Below are 19,290 nucleotides of genomic sequence, written 5' to 3'. Positions count from 1 at the left end.
AAAAGAGGAGAGAAGCTGACAAAAGTACAGTATCTAGTAGTCTGTAGACTGATGGCTGAAGGTCTGGAATCCATGGCAGCTTTCATTGGCCAAGGCCCGCCCTTGAGGCAGTTTGACCAACGTCAGACAACCAATCATAGTTCGTTTCATTTCATCGTCATGTTTCGGGGCATGAAAATGTCACCACAGTAATAACTCTGTAAACTCTGCCTACAGTAACAGCTAGGAGAGGCCAGCCAACCGAAAGATTGGGGAGGAGGAGGGGTCAGATTGATTGTTTTAATGCAGGAAGTAATGAAACTGCAATAATGAAGCGATAATAGCGGTGTCCGAATTCCCATACTGAACCTTGACCATTGATGAAGTAGGTTTTCCTGGAGATAAAGACTGATCACATTGTTCACTGATGCCTTTTACTCAGTTGTTGTTTTTACCACAACTTTAACCAAAGTTATAGTACTATAGAGCCAATGAAACCAAGGTTGTGAGATACAGACATTCACACTGTGTTCAATGGAACTTATTGTCTCTGGGTAATGTTGCTTATTTTTAACAGATTATTAATTAATTTCCTTGTTATCCACTGTATTTTATTTTTTTTCAGAACGTTTGACAAATTTGGACATTTGACTAGTCGTACTTATTTTTAAGAATATTGCATAGTAGACATGCTTGCATATTTGTACACAGGATATGTTGTTTTTCACTTTCTATTCAGAGACATGAGTAGGCATCAGAAATGCTGTTTGTTTGCATTGTGGTTGTTTGCCAGCATGAGGGCTTCAGTTATTGTTCTGAAGAGTGATGCCTCTGACTCTGAGTGCAGCTCTCAAACGCCGTCCTCAGTACGACAGCTTTAGTGAGTGATTGAGCAAGCCCTGCTGCATGATCCTGGGCTTTCTGTGCATTTGTGCCCTACTTAGATTGAATCTCCTGCCGAAAGCCACTCTTCTCCCTCATGGTTTGAATCTACATAAATATAAAGAGTGGAGTCTGTCCTTTGTTTACACTTTTTTCACTTGTCTGCGTCACTTTTTCAAACATGTACATGCTTGCAAACATTTTGGTTAAAAGTGCCAATCTGTATTACACCAAAACCTGCAGCCTCACCACACAAATGTCATTGCTAAACTCCTCTTATGTGTCCTCTTGGAGAGAGGAGATATGACACAGCTGGCTGAAGACACTTTGGCACCCTTTTGCCACAAACAACAACTGTTCCCAGAGCCATAGATAAACAATTATGTAAACGCAGGCTACAGACAGAGGGAATTTGAGGTGTTGCAGCACATAAAATTATAGTTATTTAGTAAATTATATTATTTAGGGATGCTTCGAAATGAAAATTCTTGTCTGAAGCCGAACGAAATGAAACACTGAGCTGAAGGCCAAATACCGAATAACGAACACGTTTTTTCACATTTTCTCCCATGTAGGCCTATTTTGCCTTTTTTTTTTTTTTTCACCATTGCATTAATTAAATTGCCGAAAAAGAGCTTTTTACTGTTTCGTCCTGCTTTTAAAAAAAAAATATATAATCCATTACAAAATGACAATTTAAGAAAATTTACTTAACGCTGAACATTCTAGCAGACATTATACCAACAAAGCACAATTTAACTTAAAATTAATAAGTTAGTAAAATAATATTTTGGGGGGCATTTTTGAGACTTGAATCAGTTATGTATTTTTTACTATACAAATAAAGGCAGCCTTGCTGAGCAGAAGAGACTTCTTTTAAAACATTAGAATATATCACAGATCCCAATTAGAACGCTATGTGTGTATATTATAATAAATGTATTAATAGAACTTTTGTAGGATAATTATTGTTGTCATTATTATTGACTAACTTTTTTATTTTGACAGAACGACAGTAAAATTACAACATTATCATTTATGAATGTCGATAAAGTTTCTTTTTCTCTGCTTTTATTTTGGCAGAAGCCCACGATCTCAGAAGATCTCAGTGCTTCTTTTTTTTGTTGTTGTTGACAAAAGCATTCAGATTTATGAAGATAAATTTATTATATAGATTCTCATTGCAAATTTGGGAAGATGTTTGTCGCACGTATCACATTGTCACATGTCTTTAAAAAGAATTCACAAAAATGTTTCTAAACAATTGACGAATAACAAGTTCAGCGCAGATTTTCCTTGCGCTTTAGACTTTTTAACCCTGGTGCCGCGAGCTCGTGCAGCGCTGTCAGAATACATGCCATTTGTGCGTACTGTACGTTAGAAAATATAACATTCTGCAGTTTATTTAGTATTTAGTAATCGTTTAATACCATTTCGTGATTTCAATCAACATACACCTCTTCTTCTCATCGGAGTTGTAATGCAGCACTAAACAGTCTCTCGCTTTCGGTGCTTCGCACTTGTAATGATTTCTGCATCTTTTTCTGATAGTTTTAAAGACTTTAACACTGCCGACATGATTGCTGCATTAGTGCGTTCCTCTATTTGATTGCGTTAGTCATTGTTCAGTACATAATATTCTGCCTTTTCACTTCTTCGGCTGAACACCCGAAACCAATTTCTTGCGATTTTCGGCTGAAAAATTTAGGTTGCCGATCATTCAATGCATCACTAATTAATTTATTTGATTTATTATTATTATTTGTTTATTTTGTTTGGGGCACATCATGACCAGAGAAAGCAGATGAAATGCATCACATTAGCCACAGACTTTTTGCAGTGAGCTAGTCCAAAGAGCCCTTCACGAAGCAGAGCTATTGCTTATAAGAGAGAAGCAGAAACTTTTGAGTAAGCTATTTTTCTTTTTTGGTTGCTCTCATTTCTTGTTTACACACCCCTCGTGCATTTTTTTTTTTTTACATCCCTTTTCTCACTTTGTCATTTACTTTTTTCTTGTAGTCTAAGTAAGGATTCAGTTTTTGGAGGCAGCTGCGGCCTCCAAAAACACTCAGACTCTCTCTTGTGCATGTCAATTCCCCCGCTTGTACAATCCCCCACTGTGCTGCCGTGTAAATCATGGCTTTCTTTCCACTTCCTCCCCCTGCCGTGCAGCACGACCCTCCCTGCTCTCGTCTGCCTGCCCTGGCCTCATGTGCCTACAGTCGGTGGAATCAGAAAAATGCAGCAGGCATTCAGTCCTTGCTGATACGAGCCCAGCGCTCTCCCTCACTCTGCACGTCAGCCACAGAAATACCCAATCACCACCAGGCCTGACTCCAGAATCTGCTGATGTTTTCATATTTCTGTGCTGATTTTGCGGAAAATAATTATTTATCAAGAGCAGTAATATGAGACACATGAAATTCCATGTTAAGATTTGACAAGTTTGATCAAATAATGTGGCCGCTTATTATTATGATTATTATTATTAGAGGTTTTCAGCAAGACTTAAAATGGTTTTAAGACTTATGACCTTCCACAAAAAAGGCAGAAATGGTCTTAAATTGGAGCAGAATGTCTTACGTTCATAAAGTCATTGCATTAAATGTGGCAATGGCAGATAATTGTACTTTTAGAAATCACACACTCAATTTATTAAGAACAGTTTTTTTTGCTTCAAGTAAATGTATTTTGATTTAAGAATCTTTAGTTATTTGCACTGGAAAACAAGACAAAAATCCTGAAGAACATTTCAGTTCATTGATGATTCAGTGATGTCATCATCCAGTTCAGCTCTCTTCGGATAGTGTCTGTGCAGTAATTCAGTCAGTGAAGAATATCATGTTTTTGAAGAGCGATCAGAGAGCGATTTTTCTTTTTCTTTTTTATTTATTGGGGGAAAAATAACGGAGATCTGTTGCATTTTGAAGCATTTTTAATAGAAGGCATTTACATTTAGAGAGCATATTGATGTATAGTGTTCCATTCGATTTCATACATTTTCTTTACTTAATCTTAAAATATCTTATTAAATTTAAAGAGACTGTTTCATGGATTTAAAAACCTCTCTGTGAAATAAAACAAACAAAACTTCTCTTCTCTTTCCTGTGTTTCAGACGGAACCTGACGAAATTGTCGCTGATATTCAGTCACATGCTCGCCGAGCTCAAAGCCATCTTTCCCAACGGCCTGTTTCAAGGGGATAACTTCAGAATCACCAAAGCAGATGCCGCAGAGTTTTGGAGAAGGTCGTTCGGGGACAAGTGAGATGCTTAATGTGTTCTTTGTTCTCATAGAAAAACTTGCCACGTTTTCATAGAAAAGCAAAAGAAGTTGGACTTTGACAAGCTTAAGGAAATCAGTCGGATTCTGATAACATAACTTAAATTTCAGGACCATCGTGCCTTGGAAGGTGTTCCGGCAGGCCCTGCATGAGTTTCACCCCATCAGCTCGGGCCTGGAGGCCATGGCTCTCAAATCCACCATCGACCTCACCTGCAATGACTACATCTCCGTCTTTGAGTTCGACATCTTCACCAGGCTTTTCCAGGTGCGTCATTCAATCACTCCATCACTTCCTCCGGGCACAGACTAGCTCTATTGTTCCCGAGCTCGGTGTAGAGGAAGGTCTGACAATGGCTGTTGTGTGGCCGTGTGCTGTTTGAGTGTGCGTGTCAGTGCTTATGCGTGAATGGAGGCCTCTTATCACCTTTGTAGCTTTAATAGGCTTGTCTGTACTCCTCCAAGCACACGATTTCCTGAGAGTAGGGGGCAAAAGATGATTTGAAAGTGCCTTAGCATTTGAAGAGAGCTGTTTGTCCTATTTTAATGGCAACTGCTGCTAACCTCTGTAGGATTTTTTTTCTTTAATTATATACGCTTTGAGAGCAACAGTGCAGAACAGAGATATTTGAGGTTTTTCTGTTCTACTACTTGATTTGTCTGTACACACACTTTTTTTATTCTGGAACCACATACAGTAATTAGTGGTATTTGCTAGGGAAAGATCACGATTACTATTGCTCATACTTCGGGTTGGGATTTGAACCAGCCCCAAGTATTTAGTTATATGGGTCGATGGATGATAACCAAAGTTGACATCAGAATTTAAATATGAGTCCAAATCCAAAGTGTGTAAATCGAATCAAATAGAGAAACATATATACGCACCCCCCCACCCCCACCCTCCCATTGGCTGTGCTAAGAAAATGAGTGATATTTCGATCATGCTATTATATGTACAGTTTTCACCTGTCATAAGCATAGCGAATGCATAACGTGTTAAAACCTCTCTGAATACACTAGTCTTTAAAAGTTTGAAGGCCCAGTAAGGTTTGCTTTCTGTTTTTTGAATCTCTTTACTGTTTCTTTGATAACTTAAATGCTTTCTTGCTTGAATAAAACTATTAATTTTCTTAAAAATATCTTACTGACCCTAATATTTCAATGGTATAATGTACCTTAACTGCACTGCAACGCTCTGGCAACCATCCGTAACACCCTAACATCCTGATGACGGGTTTTGCTTCTCACGTCATCTTCAGAAAATGTAAAAATCTAGTCATGTTGATTTTTCCATGGAACAGTTGACTATTGTGATTCGAATATGAATCTATAATATAGCAGCTGTTGAATGCATCATCTGACGGCTGCTTGGCAGCGCAGCGCTGTCTATGTAATGAGCTCATTATTCAGAGTGCTCTAGCACAGACATCACAGCGGTCCTGGGCTTTCTGGTTCCTCTCTCTCCTCAATCGCCCATAATCACATCTATCCTTTAATTAGCCTTCCTTCCTTCACGTCTGAGCTAATTTGGGAAAAAAGGGGTCTGGATCATTTTTATGACTGATGCAGCCATGATCAAATTCAGCCTTTTTGATACATCTAATAATCGAGCTAACATTGACAGCGTGTCATAATTCAAGTCGGTATATTGGTCTGTTAGAGTACTTAAAACAGTCGTAGCGCGGCTGGCCTTGTGCCCATTCTAGTTGCAGTATAGAGCGCTTGTGCCGAACCATACCTCAGCTTCATTCACGCCGCCAGAAATAGACCGGCTGTTTACAGAGAGCCTGCAAAGCCCTTGATGAATCTCCACGTAGCGAGGTCACGCTTCTCATCAGCATCTAAATGAACCTGCCTCGCTCGAGAGCCAGTCACAGGACTTTTTTTATATCTGCGATTCAGCAGCCTTTTGACTGTGAGTGGACCTTTTGTGAGACAGATACCTCATTATGAAAACCGGTTTTGTTTTATGTGTTTGCTCAGCATACACAAGCATGATTAGGCATCCTGGGTTATGGTAGTAAATACTGAAGTTTTTTAATAATGATGATATGTAATCTGAGAGTGGAAAGGTGGGTTGGTTGATTGATCCGTATTTGCTCTGCAGCTATTTGATGTAAGCGTTAGGGGCGTTTCGGCTAATAAACAATGCATTTTAAAAATATGTGAATGCAGCCTGCCCTGAGGTGTCCTGAGGCTTCTTTTTCACAGACACTGTGCCAGAGCCAATACATAACCTGTCCACAAACCAACATGGTGGATCATGGTCTTTTGTTTAGTCTGATTAATACTTCTGTTTAGCAAGGATTTCATGAAAATGATCGAAATGAAAGACTGTAAAGATAGTTGTAATGTAACTGGTTAGCATTTTAAATAAAAGCTGTTCTTTGCTGAACAAAAAAAAATGTGGCACAGTTTCCAAAAAAGATATTAACCAGTACAACAGTTATTGCATTGATTTCTGAAGGATCATGTTACACCGAAGACTGGAATAATGACTACTGGAAATTCAGCTTTGTCATCACTAGAATAAAATATATTGTATATTATTATATTTTGAATATAATATAAATGACATGAAACGTGTTAAAACAGTCACAACACAATTGTTTTTTTTAAATCAACACATCCCTTTTGAATGTATTTTATTTTGCAATATTTTACAGCATTACTTTTAATTCATTTTAAATACTTTTATATTGATAATAAGGCTACTACTTTTAATTACTACAGAGTACGTAATCACACGCTGAATTCTAATAGTCAGACTGATTTAAATGTAAAATATATATAAAATTAATTGCAGTCATTGACTGATTGATTGATTGATTTATCAACTTAATGCATACTGAATTACACGCTTCCAGTGCAGTCAGCCTGTGTTTCAAACTTTCAATTAGAGCACTGTAATTCTTAGTCCAGCTGATAAAATGACTTTCTAAAAGGAAATGAACACCAGTCACATTTTTATAGACTGGGAAGTGAGTTTTTGTTCCGACATCTTTAGACACAGAAATTTCCATAAGGGAAAGCTGTTGACCAGTGTCAAACCACTTTTTTAACTTCTTTTTTTTATTATTATTATTTAAAAAGGAACAAGTCAAATTCTTAGAAGTCTTTGTCAGTGAGAGGAAGTGCCAGTTTTGCCAGACAATGCCATAAACACAAAGACAAAGTCATTTAAAACTACTACTTAAAAATAATACTGTCATCCTACACTAGAGTATTGTCATCTGCTCATTTGGTGTATAGATGATATCAGATGAGCACATGACAGTATTATTTCTCTGAAGTACTTTTAAAGGTCTTTAGTCATGTTTAATATATATATATTGGCCATTTGTCTCTATTGATAAACTGCATCTGTGATTTTGTTGAGCTTTAGGAAAGGAAATAAGATTGATGTGTGTTTTAAATTTGCCAGTGTAAGTCATTGCACATCTCAGTTGCGAGGGCTTCTCATAGGCATCTCGGCATTGAATCAAACGCCTGTTTTACTAACTGTACCGACACTAAGTGATGTTTATATACAGAGATTTGAGTTCATTTGGTTCAGTGGTGTCACTGGCATACAGCGTAACCACTCCTTCCACTCCAACCATAATGCACTCTGTCTCAGACTGTCTTCATCTCTTAAAGGGGTCATATGATGTGTTTATTTTGTGTATTTTTGTGTAATGCAATGTGTTTATGCGGTTTAAGGTTAAAAAAGCACATAATTTTCCACATAATGTGGTGTACACTGATTGGCTAGCTATCCAGTACATTGTGATTGGCCGAATTCCTCAAGCATGTGACGGAAATGTTACACCCCTTACCTTACTGTGATGCCATGTGTCCCTGCCCGACAAAACAAAAACAAAAAACATTATAAATGAGGTATTTTTTGCATCCAGTGTTGACATAATTACTGATTATAATGACTTTTACTGTCTTTTTATGTGTTGCGTATCGCGTTGTGTAAACCTAAAACCATGTCTGCATTTGTGATTGGAGACAAACAACAAGCGCTACTCTACACTGCTCAAAACTTGTGTTTGAATCATCAGTACGACCCCAATATGACCCCTTTAAATGGATATTAGAGGTCATCACTTGACCATGGGTATCTTTGCTGTCAGATGTTATCCGTATATACATTCACATACTAATACTTATACTAAATTCACAGTGTGAATGGTGTTTAAAAAAAAAAAAAAAACTATGTATGTTTTTTTTTTTTTATATAGCCATGGTCATCACTGCTCAGAAACTGGAACAGTCTTGCAGTGACTCATCCAGGCTACATGGCTTTTCTCACCTATGATGAAGTCAAAGCTCGTCTGCAAAAATTCATCCACAAGCCTGGCAGGTAACACAAATACCACACACACACACCACTGTAAAGGGGTACTTCATGCTAAACTAAAAATTCACATAGTCAATAGGATAATGGTTCCAAACCTAAATTATATTTTTATTTGAAACAACAAAAAAGCTATGATTTTTATTTTTATTTTTCATTTTATTGTTTTATTTATTTTATCGTATTTTATAAATTTTTCTTTTAAATATTTTTCTTACAGCTTTATTTTTTCTAGTCTTTTTATCTGTTAATCAGTGCAAATGTTGATCAGTTACTTTTCTTCATTAAAACAACACAAAAGTTTTTATTGTATTTAAAAATTTTGGGGACCCCTATCTACTTGGTCCCAGTACTTAGAGTTCTTGGTGTCTTGAGCTTCAGCCATTCACCCAAGACTTTTTCATTCCTATATGTTCGTGGCATCAGCCTTGTTACAGCAGCATTATCTGCGACATTATTAGTGACAGGAGTTACATAGGATTGTGATAGGACAATGCATCATTAGTTGCTTGAATCCCTATTTCTAAATGGCCCGAAGGACAGCATGGGACCTCCCATCAATAGATGTATTGTAAAAGTACCATGATGTCATAAGTGCTCTCGATTCAAAGAAAAGTAATCAAAAGTAATCAAACCTGATACATGCGTTTCTCGGTGATGACTTGATCTGACACTGTCAGATTGTCCTGTTTATTTTGTCTCATTCATAAGTATTTGTTGAAACAGTCACGTTTACTCTTGGTTACAGCTATATCTTCAGGTTGAGCTGTACGAGACTCGGCCAGTGGGCTATTGGTTACGTCACAGCCGATGGGAATATCTTGCAGACCATTCCACATAACAAACCCCTCTTCCAGGCCCTCATCGATGGCTTTAGGGAAGGATTGTAAGTCAGCTCTGTCTAAAACACACAGAACATCTGTTCAATTTTAGTTGTTTAATAAAGCATCAGATGTCACACTTCACCTCCCTCAAATCTTCAGTGTGTCTTATAGACTGTTTATTCCCATTTAGCTACCTTTTCCCCGATGGCCGCACACAGAACCCTGACCTCACAGGGCTGTGTGAGCCCTCACCTCAAGACCATATCAAAGTCACACAGGTCTGTTATTGTTTTTTATTATCTCACACACCAAAATCCATCATGTGTCTTGGATAATCTGTGAAAATCTCCTTTTTTTTTTTTTACGCTTACAGGAGCAGTATGAGCTCTACTGTGAGATGGGCTCTACTTTCCAACTGTGTAAGATCTGTGCTGAGAATGACAAGGATGTGAAAATCGAGCCCTGCGGCCATCTCATGTGCACTTCCTGTCTCACAGCCTGGCAGGTAAATCTGAAGAACCTTGTCCATTAGTCTGGATACACGTGCAGGTGTTTTTCTCACTCTCGATTTCTTTTCTCACTCTCTTAGGAGTCGGAAGGTCAGGGCTGCCCATTCTGTCGCTGTGAAATTAAGGGCACCGAGCCCATCGTCGTTGACCCCTTCGATCCCAAGGACCCTAATAGTGGAGGTTCCTATGGAGGCTGCAGGAGCATATTTGGGGCTGAGGGAGCACCTTCGCCCAGCTACGACGATGATGATGATGATCGCTTGGAGGACTCTCCTTTCATGATTAGCAAGCTGGTTGGTTCTAAAGTGAGAACAACTTGTATCTCTTTATGAGGACCATTCTGCTTTGTTAAACCTTCAACAAGATGTCTTCTACTACACCTCAACCTGTTTTTCAGTGAACAGCATTGATTTAGCGGTCACCTGCCTCATTCAATTTATTTATTTATTTCTTTTTACTGTGTACAAGGTTCTTGTTTTAAAGTTTAACATAGGAATTCCTACAAATCCAAACCAAATAACTTTTCCCAAAGACATCTCAGTATTAGTCAGCTCCAGATTGTGGTAGAGGCTTTGAAATGTTGGCGTGAGTTCTAAGTGTCAGTAAGGATGTATGCTGAATGGTTTGGCTTGTTTCAGGTGGAGAGGCCACCCTCGCCGATGTCAGTTGCCCCTCAGCCTGTCGTTCCCCCAGTACCTCCACGGCTGGATCTGATTCCCCTCAGACCCACCAACCCTCCTGGGGCCTCTAGTCCAGGCGCCACATCCAAGGTAAATCCACTAGCATGGAATGTTTCGCCAAGTTTTTCACCCTCAGTACCTCAGTTTGGAAAGTATTAAGCAGTCTTTTTAAACACCTCTGAAGAAAATTTTTAGAGTTGGGATAAGCCGAGTGCTTCTTGATGTTCAGTTCTTAATATCTGGTTTATTCAACCCATTGCCAGGCCCCATCCCATCACAAAGACAAGCCGTTACCACTTCCCCCATCCCTAAGGGACCTGCCGCCGCCACCTCCTCCAGACCGACCACACCCAGCCGGAGCAGACAACCGGCTCCCAAGACGCCCTCTTCCCAGTACACCCGGAGAACCTCCTCGGGACAAACTGCCTCCTACCCCTCCTAACCGCAACATGCCAGACTGGAACTCCCGGCCCGTACCCAAAGCCCCATCACAACCACCAGCAAGTGGAGACTCCCGTGGGTCTCGAGAACTCTCAAACAGACACTCTCTGCCTCTCCAACTGCCCTCCACTCTCGATGCCAGAGCAGGAGGCCCGAGAAACAATGGTCTCCCCAGCCTCGACCACCAGCTAGTGAGGATGCACATGCTACATTTACACATTGACAGAAGCCTAATCTGAACTTTTATATAACCTTCATTTGCTTCATGTGCAGAGTTTCGGGTCATCCAATCCTGGGTCAGATTACGACAGCCCGAAAGTAAAGCCATCTGCCTCGGCTAATGCCATCTATTCCTTGGCAATCAGGTAGGTGCCATAGAGCCATAAAGACTAGGGGCATGTTTACCCATGGAAAAATCAGCCCAGGACATTAGTTTAAAAGTACAAAAACACGGTTTTTGCAACCCTGCATCCTACACAAGCTTGAGTTTGAATAGATGACTGATAGACCATGCTGGAGTATTTGCTGCTCAGCAGATCCTGAACTCACTGACAAAATATCTGATCTTGGAAGCGGCCACAAAAATCACGGGAGTGGACAGAGATTCAGCGGGAGCGGCATTACGAAACAGTTCCGTTCAGAGCTCTACTCCAGACTATCCGCACTGCACGTCGACATATTAGGCTACTTTTTGTTTTTGTTTTTTCATAAAAACTAGACGCATTGTGCACTGAGGTAGAAAAATACTTCTTTAATGGGTTAGTTCACCCAGAAATGGAAATTAGCCCATAAATTACTCGCACTCAAGGCATCCCGGGTGTATATGACTTTCTTCTTTCAGACAAATCTAGTCAGAGTTATGTAAAAAAATTGTCTTTGATCTTTCAAGCTGTTTAATGGCACTCAGCGGGGGCTGCAGTGCATCAGTCCAAAAGAAGTGAAAGAAAAACGCTCATCCATAATAAAAGTTTAATTCTGAAACTAGTGAACTATGAAAAAAAGATTCTGACTCAGTTCACTTCATGGTTTGAGTTTGTTCTTATAAAAACCCGTGTCAACACCCAAATAAATTTTTCCCCAAATCATTCAATCCTAAAAGGATGGTTTGCACTCAAAAATTTGAAGATGAAGTCTTTTGAGCTTTTTTTTCCTGTGCACTACACTCCTAAAAAAAATCACCATTCTTTAATTAACTATTTCCATATATATATATATATATATATATATATATATATATATATATATATATATATATATATATATATATATATTTAATGGACAGAACCCAAATATTTCACTGTCTGAAGTAATTAATAATAAAAACTCTCCCTCACTTCCTACACTCACGCTGAACCTGTCAGTAAAGCTAGCAGTAACATGTGTGTTGACTCTTTCTCCTGTGCTGCCAGGACTCTCCCAGCAGTCGAAGCTCAGAACGAGGAGGACGCCTGTGAAAACGATGAGGAGTCGGAGTACATGACTCCATCCTCTCGGCCAGTGCTGCCCTCTGCTCCAGGGGAAGCTGTGCCTAGACCACCTCCTTCACTCTCCCTCAGTCCCAGGTAAACTTGTTTAAGCAGCCATGGAGGTGCAATACATCAAGAGACACTCTGAATGGACTAGATCTAGATATCAGATCTCTTTCAGTCTACTGACAGTCACTGTTTACCTCTCTAGGGGTATGCTCAGTGAAATGGAGTCAGAAAGCCCACAGATGTACGAAGCTATGTACAACATCCAAGCCCAGGCCCTTACTGCCTCTGGACCGCATCAGGCCAGTGACTCAGGTACTGTGATATTAAAAACTCTTCATCTTCATATAGGCAGTGTGCTAGTATATTCCTAAAATGTGTAATAATGTATTTCTGTCATTGTTTAGATTACTCTGAATTGCCTCCTTTGACCTGCTCTAATGGCCCGAGGGATCTTGTTGGTGCATGTGGTGAGGAGGAGGGGGAGAATAACTATGACTATCCCAAGCCCCATATACCCACCAACCTCGCCCGACGCACACTTTCAGATGTTAACCCTACATCGTCAGCCTTCAGCCGTCTTTCCATAGACACCGAGCTCGGAGCAGCAGCAAGTAAGTCAAACCGAATGTTATTTTTGCATTATTATTTTTTTATATGCTTTTTATTATACTATATATATATATATATATATATATATATGTATATATATGTACTAGTCTTATATAAATTCATAAACTAGTTTTTATAGTATTTTGTCTTCGCTTTTATATTTATATTTTCAGTTTTCAGTTTTATTTTAGTACATTTGTAATGGTCTATTGTCATTTTGATTAGTTTGTGCTTTTTAAAGAATTTTTTTTTTACTGAAACTATTTTAGTACTTTTGGTTCATTGCAGAGGCAACATTTCAATTTTTTTTTTTTCATGTAATATAGTCATCTTATATTTTATTGTATCGAACTCATCAATAGCTTCAAGCACTCAAAATATGTTTTAGATGAGGAAACAAAGTCTGTCCAATCTTTTGATTTCTGTTGTAGTCAGCATTTTAAGATATATTTACAGAGCAAATATAGCTCCGGCATTTCCTTTTTCCACCTTTATTTATTTTAGATCAAATTTCAACCCCGTGAGAGTGTCATGGCTTCCTTAACAGCAACTGTGGTATGATCATTATCTCAGACTTCAGTGTCTATTTACTTTTATTGAAAATTTTTATTCTACATTATGTCTTCAGCAGTCACGGACCCCACTGAAGCCCCCGAGCGGCCTCCTAAGCCTCTTCCCCGTCGCATCAACTCAGATCACAGGCCCAGCACCAGCCCTGTTCCCCCTGGAGCGAGCCCAGGACCCAGCCATCAGATCAGCAGTGAGATCGAGCACCTCTTGAGCCAGGGCTACTCCCATCAGGACATCCAAAAAGCCCTTATGATTGCACAGAACAATATTGAGATGGCCAAGAACATCCTGAGGGAGTTTGTGTCCATCCCTTCAACTGCACATATCTTAACATAGCGAAACCTCTCTGAGCATCCAGTCACGGCCCAGCCACGCTCATCTCGCATTCGTCTCGGACTCCAGAAGAAAAGAGCACGAACCTGCGCTCTACCTCTAGCTCTAGTGACTGCGAGAGACACTTTCTCCGTAACACTTCTCGGATTCTCTGTCCTCCTTCGTTCATGCGGACGAATGAGGGGTTTGTTGCGGCCGCTTCTTCAACCTGAAGGCAGCGCATGTCCCCTAAGGACAAAAACAAGAAAGACAAAAACATGTATGTGTTTATATTTGATTTAATATATAAATCAGAATATTGAGTATAGTTAATATATACACATGTATGTTGGAGAGTTTCAGCTGCAGAGATCAGGGCGTGTGAAGTATTAGGCCTCGGAGTTCAGATAGCTAAAGGGAGTGAAACAGGAGACTGCAGCCGAGCATTTTCTGGCATGAAAAATGGCCTTTACTTGTGTTGCGTCGGTACATTTTGTTTTCGCGTGTGATTTTCATTTTTCGACTGTCTAGTAGCATGCCGTACATGTCCGCCCCCACAGCGCAGTCGCCCATTTCAAAAAAACTGCTCAGCCGAAAGCAACCTGTTCTCCGCTTGACCTTGACCTCCAGGGTACGGTGGGAATTTTATTTTTAAGCACGTGGTGGCTGGCATCAGAAATTGGCTCTCTGTCAGCCTTGTTATGTCTTTAAAGCATTACTGTAACTGTACTGTACCATGAATTCACTTCCCAAATGTTTAAGGACAGCCAGTCCTTCGGATTCCCAGTAGGAACATGCTGATGAAGGGTACATGTAATTTGTTTGTTCTAATCTGAATGTGTCGTTAATATGATGGTCCCCGACTTTTGTGAAGTAGTGTGTTTACTAAAGATAGTGTTCTCTAACTGATAAAGGGTAAGAGGTTTGACATGAAGTGAAACTGTTTAGTAAAAAAAAAAAAAAAGAAGTATTTGCTTAAAAAGGTCCAAGGCCTGGCCAAGTTTCTGTATTCGGTGGGGACTGAGATCACTCTTGGGGAGGTTCGGACTCTTGTATGAAGCTGTTCATCATCATTTCATTTGATCACCTTAATATATTGTTATTGTTAATGTTATTATAATTTTTTTGGATTTATTGTTATTAATACAGAAGTGCTTTACTGCTGCTATTATTGTTAGTGCTAAACAATTAAGCCTTAAATGTACATTTGTGAATACTGTGTTTAACCCATTTTAAAGTGACAGTATCGGTTGTATGTAATTTGTTGATGTAGCATACTTGAAATCAGAAGCAACTTGTGCAAGTGTGAGCCGAGCTGATTTGGTGTGTGTGTGTGTGTGTGTGTGTGCGTGCGTGTGCATGTGATGTCTTGTTTTCATCCAGGTACATAGCGTTTTGCTTGAAATACATACAATTATCAATTGTATTACATTATCAAAATGGTGATGTGTGTCACGGGGCTCATCGCAGAGGGCCTCTTTTCTGTTTAACCTGACACCAATTGTATCGATCTTTCAGCGGCAGCCATGTTCAAGCCATGATTGCAGCGCCCATAGTCCGCCTGCTGTTAGGGAGAAGGTTCTTCCCATCTCCCCTTTGTACTCAGGAATACCATACATTTCAACAGAATCTACATTATTTACACCGTACTTTAAACAAGTGCAAGACGGTCTCGTTTTCAGTGTGAACACAATGCTAAGCCACTCACAATAACATCAGCATCAAATGAATTCATTCTGTGTTGCTTAAAGGGACAGCTCACAAAAACATAATTATTTTACTCGCCTTCATGTCGTTCCAATCCTTAGGATTTTTTTTCTTTCTCTCCATACAGTGAATGTCACTGGGGTCCAAAACGAAATTGGTCCTCCGTTGGTCTTCCATTGAATGCGTAAAATTTGTAATTCACAAAAAAAAAAAGTCTTTGGAACAACATGAGTGTTAAAGAACTATGTTTTCATTTTTGGCTTACCTATGGCTTTAATATTTCCAGTTATTATTATTGCACCAGCACATTTCAATGCACTAATAATACATTAAAGTAAGTTTGAGCCTCTCATGTGGGACTCAAGAACTCATGATTGAAATGACTGACATCAAAAGTGGCCCAATTTTAGTCCCTACTATCCCCTAGAGAGAATGTTGCACTGGGCCTGCAGGTACTTCCACGTCTCAGTCTTGTAGGTACACATGCAACCCTGAGAGCTTACGATCAGGCAAGCTGTTAATTTTAAATTGTAGGCTGTTAACTCTTGGTTTGTAGATTCTGTTGCCTTGAAGCAAATGATGGTTTAGATCTGATTTGTTTTTGTTTTTTTCTGCACCATATGAAGTCTAGAGATGAGAAGGTGATAAATTTGTTTTTATCATTTCATTTTACTGTACTACTATTTCTTGATGATGATGTGTGATGGATGTGTGTACAATATTTGGCACAGAGTGTACCAATTTGTGCTATGATACTGTCACTTTAAAATCAAGCGTGTAAAGTTACTTATACATAGAATATGTGGAAATGGCTGTTTTATTTCGTTTTTGCATTCCTGTACATGTCAGAATTTTATTTTTGTTTACTGATGTGAATATTACTGTGAGCAGTGCCATATGTTTAGATGTGACCGTCATTTTGTTCTGCTATCCGGAAAAAAGGCCTTGTTTATTGTAAAGAGTGAATGATTTCCCTCATGAATGTTTGGGAAACGTTTCCATTGTCGTTCAATGATTCTTTGGCTTGGTCAGGGACATCATAGTGAATATCTTTCTGTTTACTGGAATGTCTCGAATCAAACCACAAGACGGAGCTCGCTCCTCATTTTGCCATAACTTGCCTGAGTATGCCAGGGTTTCTTTCTTTTGTGCTAATTCTCATATCACTTTGGAAGTATGCACAGCGCTATACTGTTAATTAAAACAATAGGACAAACATCATGGCCACAGTGTCTGTTTCTTTTCTCAAACCGGCACACATAAACTAACTGATATACGAGGTATTACCATTTGACCTACAGTTTATTAAGAAATATTTTTGGAATGGAAAGTTGAAGTACTGAAACTTGACCAGAGCACATTTCTGGAAGTCTGATATTAGCCAATCCTTTTATAGAAACGCTTACTTCCGTGTGAATCTTGTGTTACAATGAATATGCGGAGCTGTAATTTTCGATTTATTAGAATCTAAACATTCTAAAATAAAAAGCCTTTTTATATTTTTTCCCATCTTTACCAACATTTCGAACTATTGTGTAGAACAGCGGTTGCTGGCGGACATAAATAAATTTTGGCAAAAACTGTGACAAAATTAAGGCTCGAGTAAACCAGCCTTTTTTAATAGAAATACCAGGAAAATTCAAAAACAAGCATAAACAAAAATACCACTGACACAAAACAAAAGCAGCTTAACAAACCAGAGGAAATGAAACGGGTGAACTTCAGTGTAATAAGGACTTTTGTATCCGTCTTTAGGTCTTCTTTCCTTGCAGTACAGGGTACATACTGCATAGATTAAGATACAATTTATAAACCTTCAAAATATGGTTTAAGAAATGTGAATAAAATACACAATGTTTAAAAAAAAAAAAAAAAAGTATTTATAAAAATAACACCTGCATTTTTTTTCCCGTTCAACTGTCTCTCCAGTGTGTTAAATGAATGCAGACTTCCACATGCATTTTAATATTCCCTCTAAAAAATGGGAAGATTGGTCATGTATGTCTTTATTATTTACATTCAGTGCACGGCGAGGAAAGCAGGTAATGGCAGTAAAAAAAAATAAAAAACTACAGCTGAACTCTACAGGATGAATGTAACACATTCGCTCGTCCTTCGCAGTGAACGTAACTTGATATAGCTAAGAAAAATAAAGATACAAACACAGAGGCATGACATGATCCTGACATTTTGCTTGCATACAGTATTTGGATAAACTGTCAGCCGTGTCAAGAGACTTTTCCTGACAAATCATTTGTTTAGAAAGTGCCCTCAAGCTTTATTATTGGACAGTTTCAGCGCTGATCCACAGGACAGATGAATGTTTACAGTGGTGAAGATGGTTCAGTGCATGGACTATGGTGCGGCAGAGATGAGAGCAGGTTCAGATAAGACACTGACAGCACAAAGCAAATAATGAGTCTTCGGCACTCTTCAAAACCCCCTCAACAAAGAGACGTGTATTATCAAAAAGATTCTTAAGCGGAACCTTTCAGTGTCTCAGGCATTTTAAACAGCTTAATATATACATTATCTCATACTTATATAAAATTTGTAAATACTGGAGTACTTTTTGGATCATCTTGCTATATATTGAATCAGAATATAGCAGGACAAATATTAAACATGGGCAAATGAGAACTAAGACTGGGATTCACCCTGAGACGGACGCTGTAGGACAGAGACCACTAGCCTCACTCCGCATGTGTGTTTAGTTTATCAGTCTTTGACTATAAGTGAAAGGAAATATAATCAGGTTTCCATAGCACCGTAAGTGTCAGTCTTACAAATCTTGGGTCTTGATTGGATAATAATGTGTATCTTTGTTCAGATGTTATGACCTATTCAGTGGGGGACATTTTGTCTCCATTGACTCCTTGTAGAAGTACCACTTCTTCAGATTTACCACTTTTCATCTCCATCACAATATCATCCTTACTGGCCTTTTCCTTCATGCTGGAGGAGGAAAACAACAGATTATATCAGTGCTTTGTATCATGAGGATGTACTGAAAAATACTTTCCAGACTCATATTTAGCGTGAACTGCATGGATTCTAGGGCATTAAGTCAACTACTTTTTTGCTGTATTCTTAAGGTACAGTGTTATTTTAGTATTGTGTATATGCTATTATAGGATTTATTAATATGCTGAATTTGCTTTCATTTTTAAATGTTCAGGATTTATTTGAAAGTTTTAGTAATTAAGTTGTCTTTAAAAAAAAACGAATAAAATTGACAAAAACATGTTTAGTTTTTAATGTATTTTAGTTTTAGTAAATTTTAAACAATTTAAAAAAAATTGAGATGTGAAAAGATAGCTTTCTAAGTTTTTCATCTAACATTATATTTTAGCTTAACAAATTTTAAAAATAATTATAATCATAGTTCATTAATAGTAACAACACTGATTTAAAGGTACAGTGTGTCATTTTTACAGCATCAAATAATTAAATGAACCTACAAATTGCACATTCCTTTTAAACTGCCTTTGCAAAAATTGCTTTTCCTAATATTTCCTATATATTAACATGGGACAAAAGTAATTTACTATCGAAAAATACTGCATTTTAAAGGGATAGTTCACCCAAAAATGAAAATTACCCCATGATTTACTCACCCATCCTAAGTCATATACACCTTATATACGACTCTTCCAAGTTTTATAATGGCAG

General features: G+C 38.5%; 2 protein-coding genes across 3 annotated transcripts in view; one reads left to right on the top strand and one right to left on the bottom strand.

Moving 5' to 3' along the window:
- The window catches only part of LOC128029226 (E3 ubiquitin-protein ligase CBL), a 31,734-nt gene extending 14,898 nt beyond the window's left edge, over positions 1 to 16,836 (top strand). Inside the window, exons 3-16 of one of the 2 annotated variants that reach the window (XM_052616868.1) lie at positions 3,978 to 4,124; positions 4,255 to 4,411; positions 8,376 to 8,497; positions 9,240 to 9,377; positions 9,506 to 9,593; positions 9,689 to 9,820; positions 9,905 to 10,129; positions 10,463 to 10,594; positions 10,768 to 11,136; positions 11,219 to 11,310; positions 12,355 to 12,507; positions 12,623 to 12,732; positions 12,825 to 13,031; positions 13,658 to 16,836. In XM_052616868.1, the coding sequence (XP_052472828.1) occupies positions 3,978 to 4,124; positions 4,255 to 4,411; positions 8,376 to 8,497; positions 9,240 to 9,377; positions 9,506 to 9,593; positions 9,689 to 9,820; positions 9,905 to 10,129; positions 10,463 to 10,594; positions 10,768 to 11,136; positions 11,219 to 11,310; positions 12,355 to 12,507; positions 12,623 to 12,732; positions 12,825 to 13,031; positions 13,658 to 13,935 (2,350 nt within the window). In that variant the 3' untranslated portion in view covers positions 13,936 to 16,836. The remainder of the gene's footprint in view (positions 1 to 3,977; positions 4,125 to 4,254; positions 4,412 to 8,375; positions 8,498 to 9,239; positions 9,378 to 9,505; positions 9,594 to 9,688; positions 9,821 to 9,904; positions 10,130 to 10,462; positions 10,595 to 10,767; positions 11,137 to 11,218; positions 11,311 to 12,354; positions 12,508 to 12,622; positions 12,733 to 12,824; positions 13,032 to 13,657) is intronic. The other variant, XM_052616869.1, reaches the window with a different exon arrangement.
- A 364-nt stretch (positions 16,837 to 17,200) lies between these two features.
- Positions 17,201 to 19,290, bottom strand: part of LOC128029227 (cell surface glycoprotein MUC18) — a 34,133-nt gene continuing 32,043 nt past the window's right edge. The window contains exon 15 of the mRNA XM_052616870.1: positions 17,201 to 18,573. Coding sequence (XP_052472830.1) covers positions 18,459 to 18,573 — 115 coding nt within the window. The 3' untranslated portion in view covers positions 17,201 to 18,458. The remainder of the gene's footprint in view (positions 18,574 to 19,290) is intronic.

Source organism: Carassius gibelio, chromosome A15 (assembly GCF_023724105.1).
Source record: "Carassius gibelio isolate Cgi1373 ecotype wild population from Czech Republic chromosome A15, carGib1.2-hapl.c, whole genome shotgun sequence".
NCBI classification, from domain to species: domain Eukaryota; kingdom Metazoa; phylum Chordata; class Actinopteri; order Cypriniformes; family Cyprinidae; genus Carassius; species Carassius gibelio.
The sequence above is the reverse complement of the archived record's forward strand: the minus strand, read 5'-3'. Positions and strand labels throughout refer to the sequence as shown.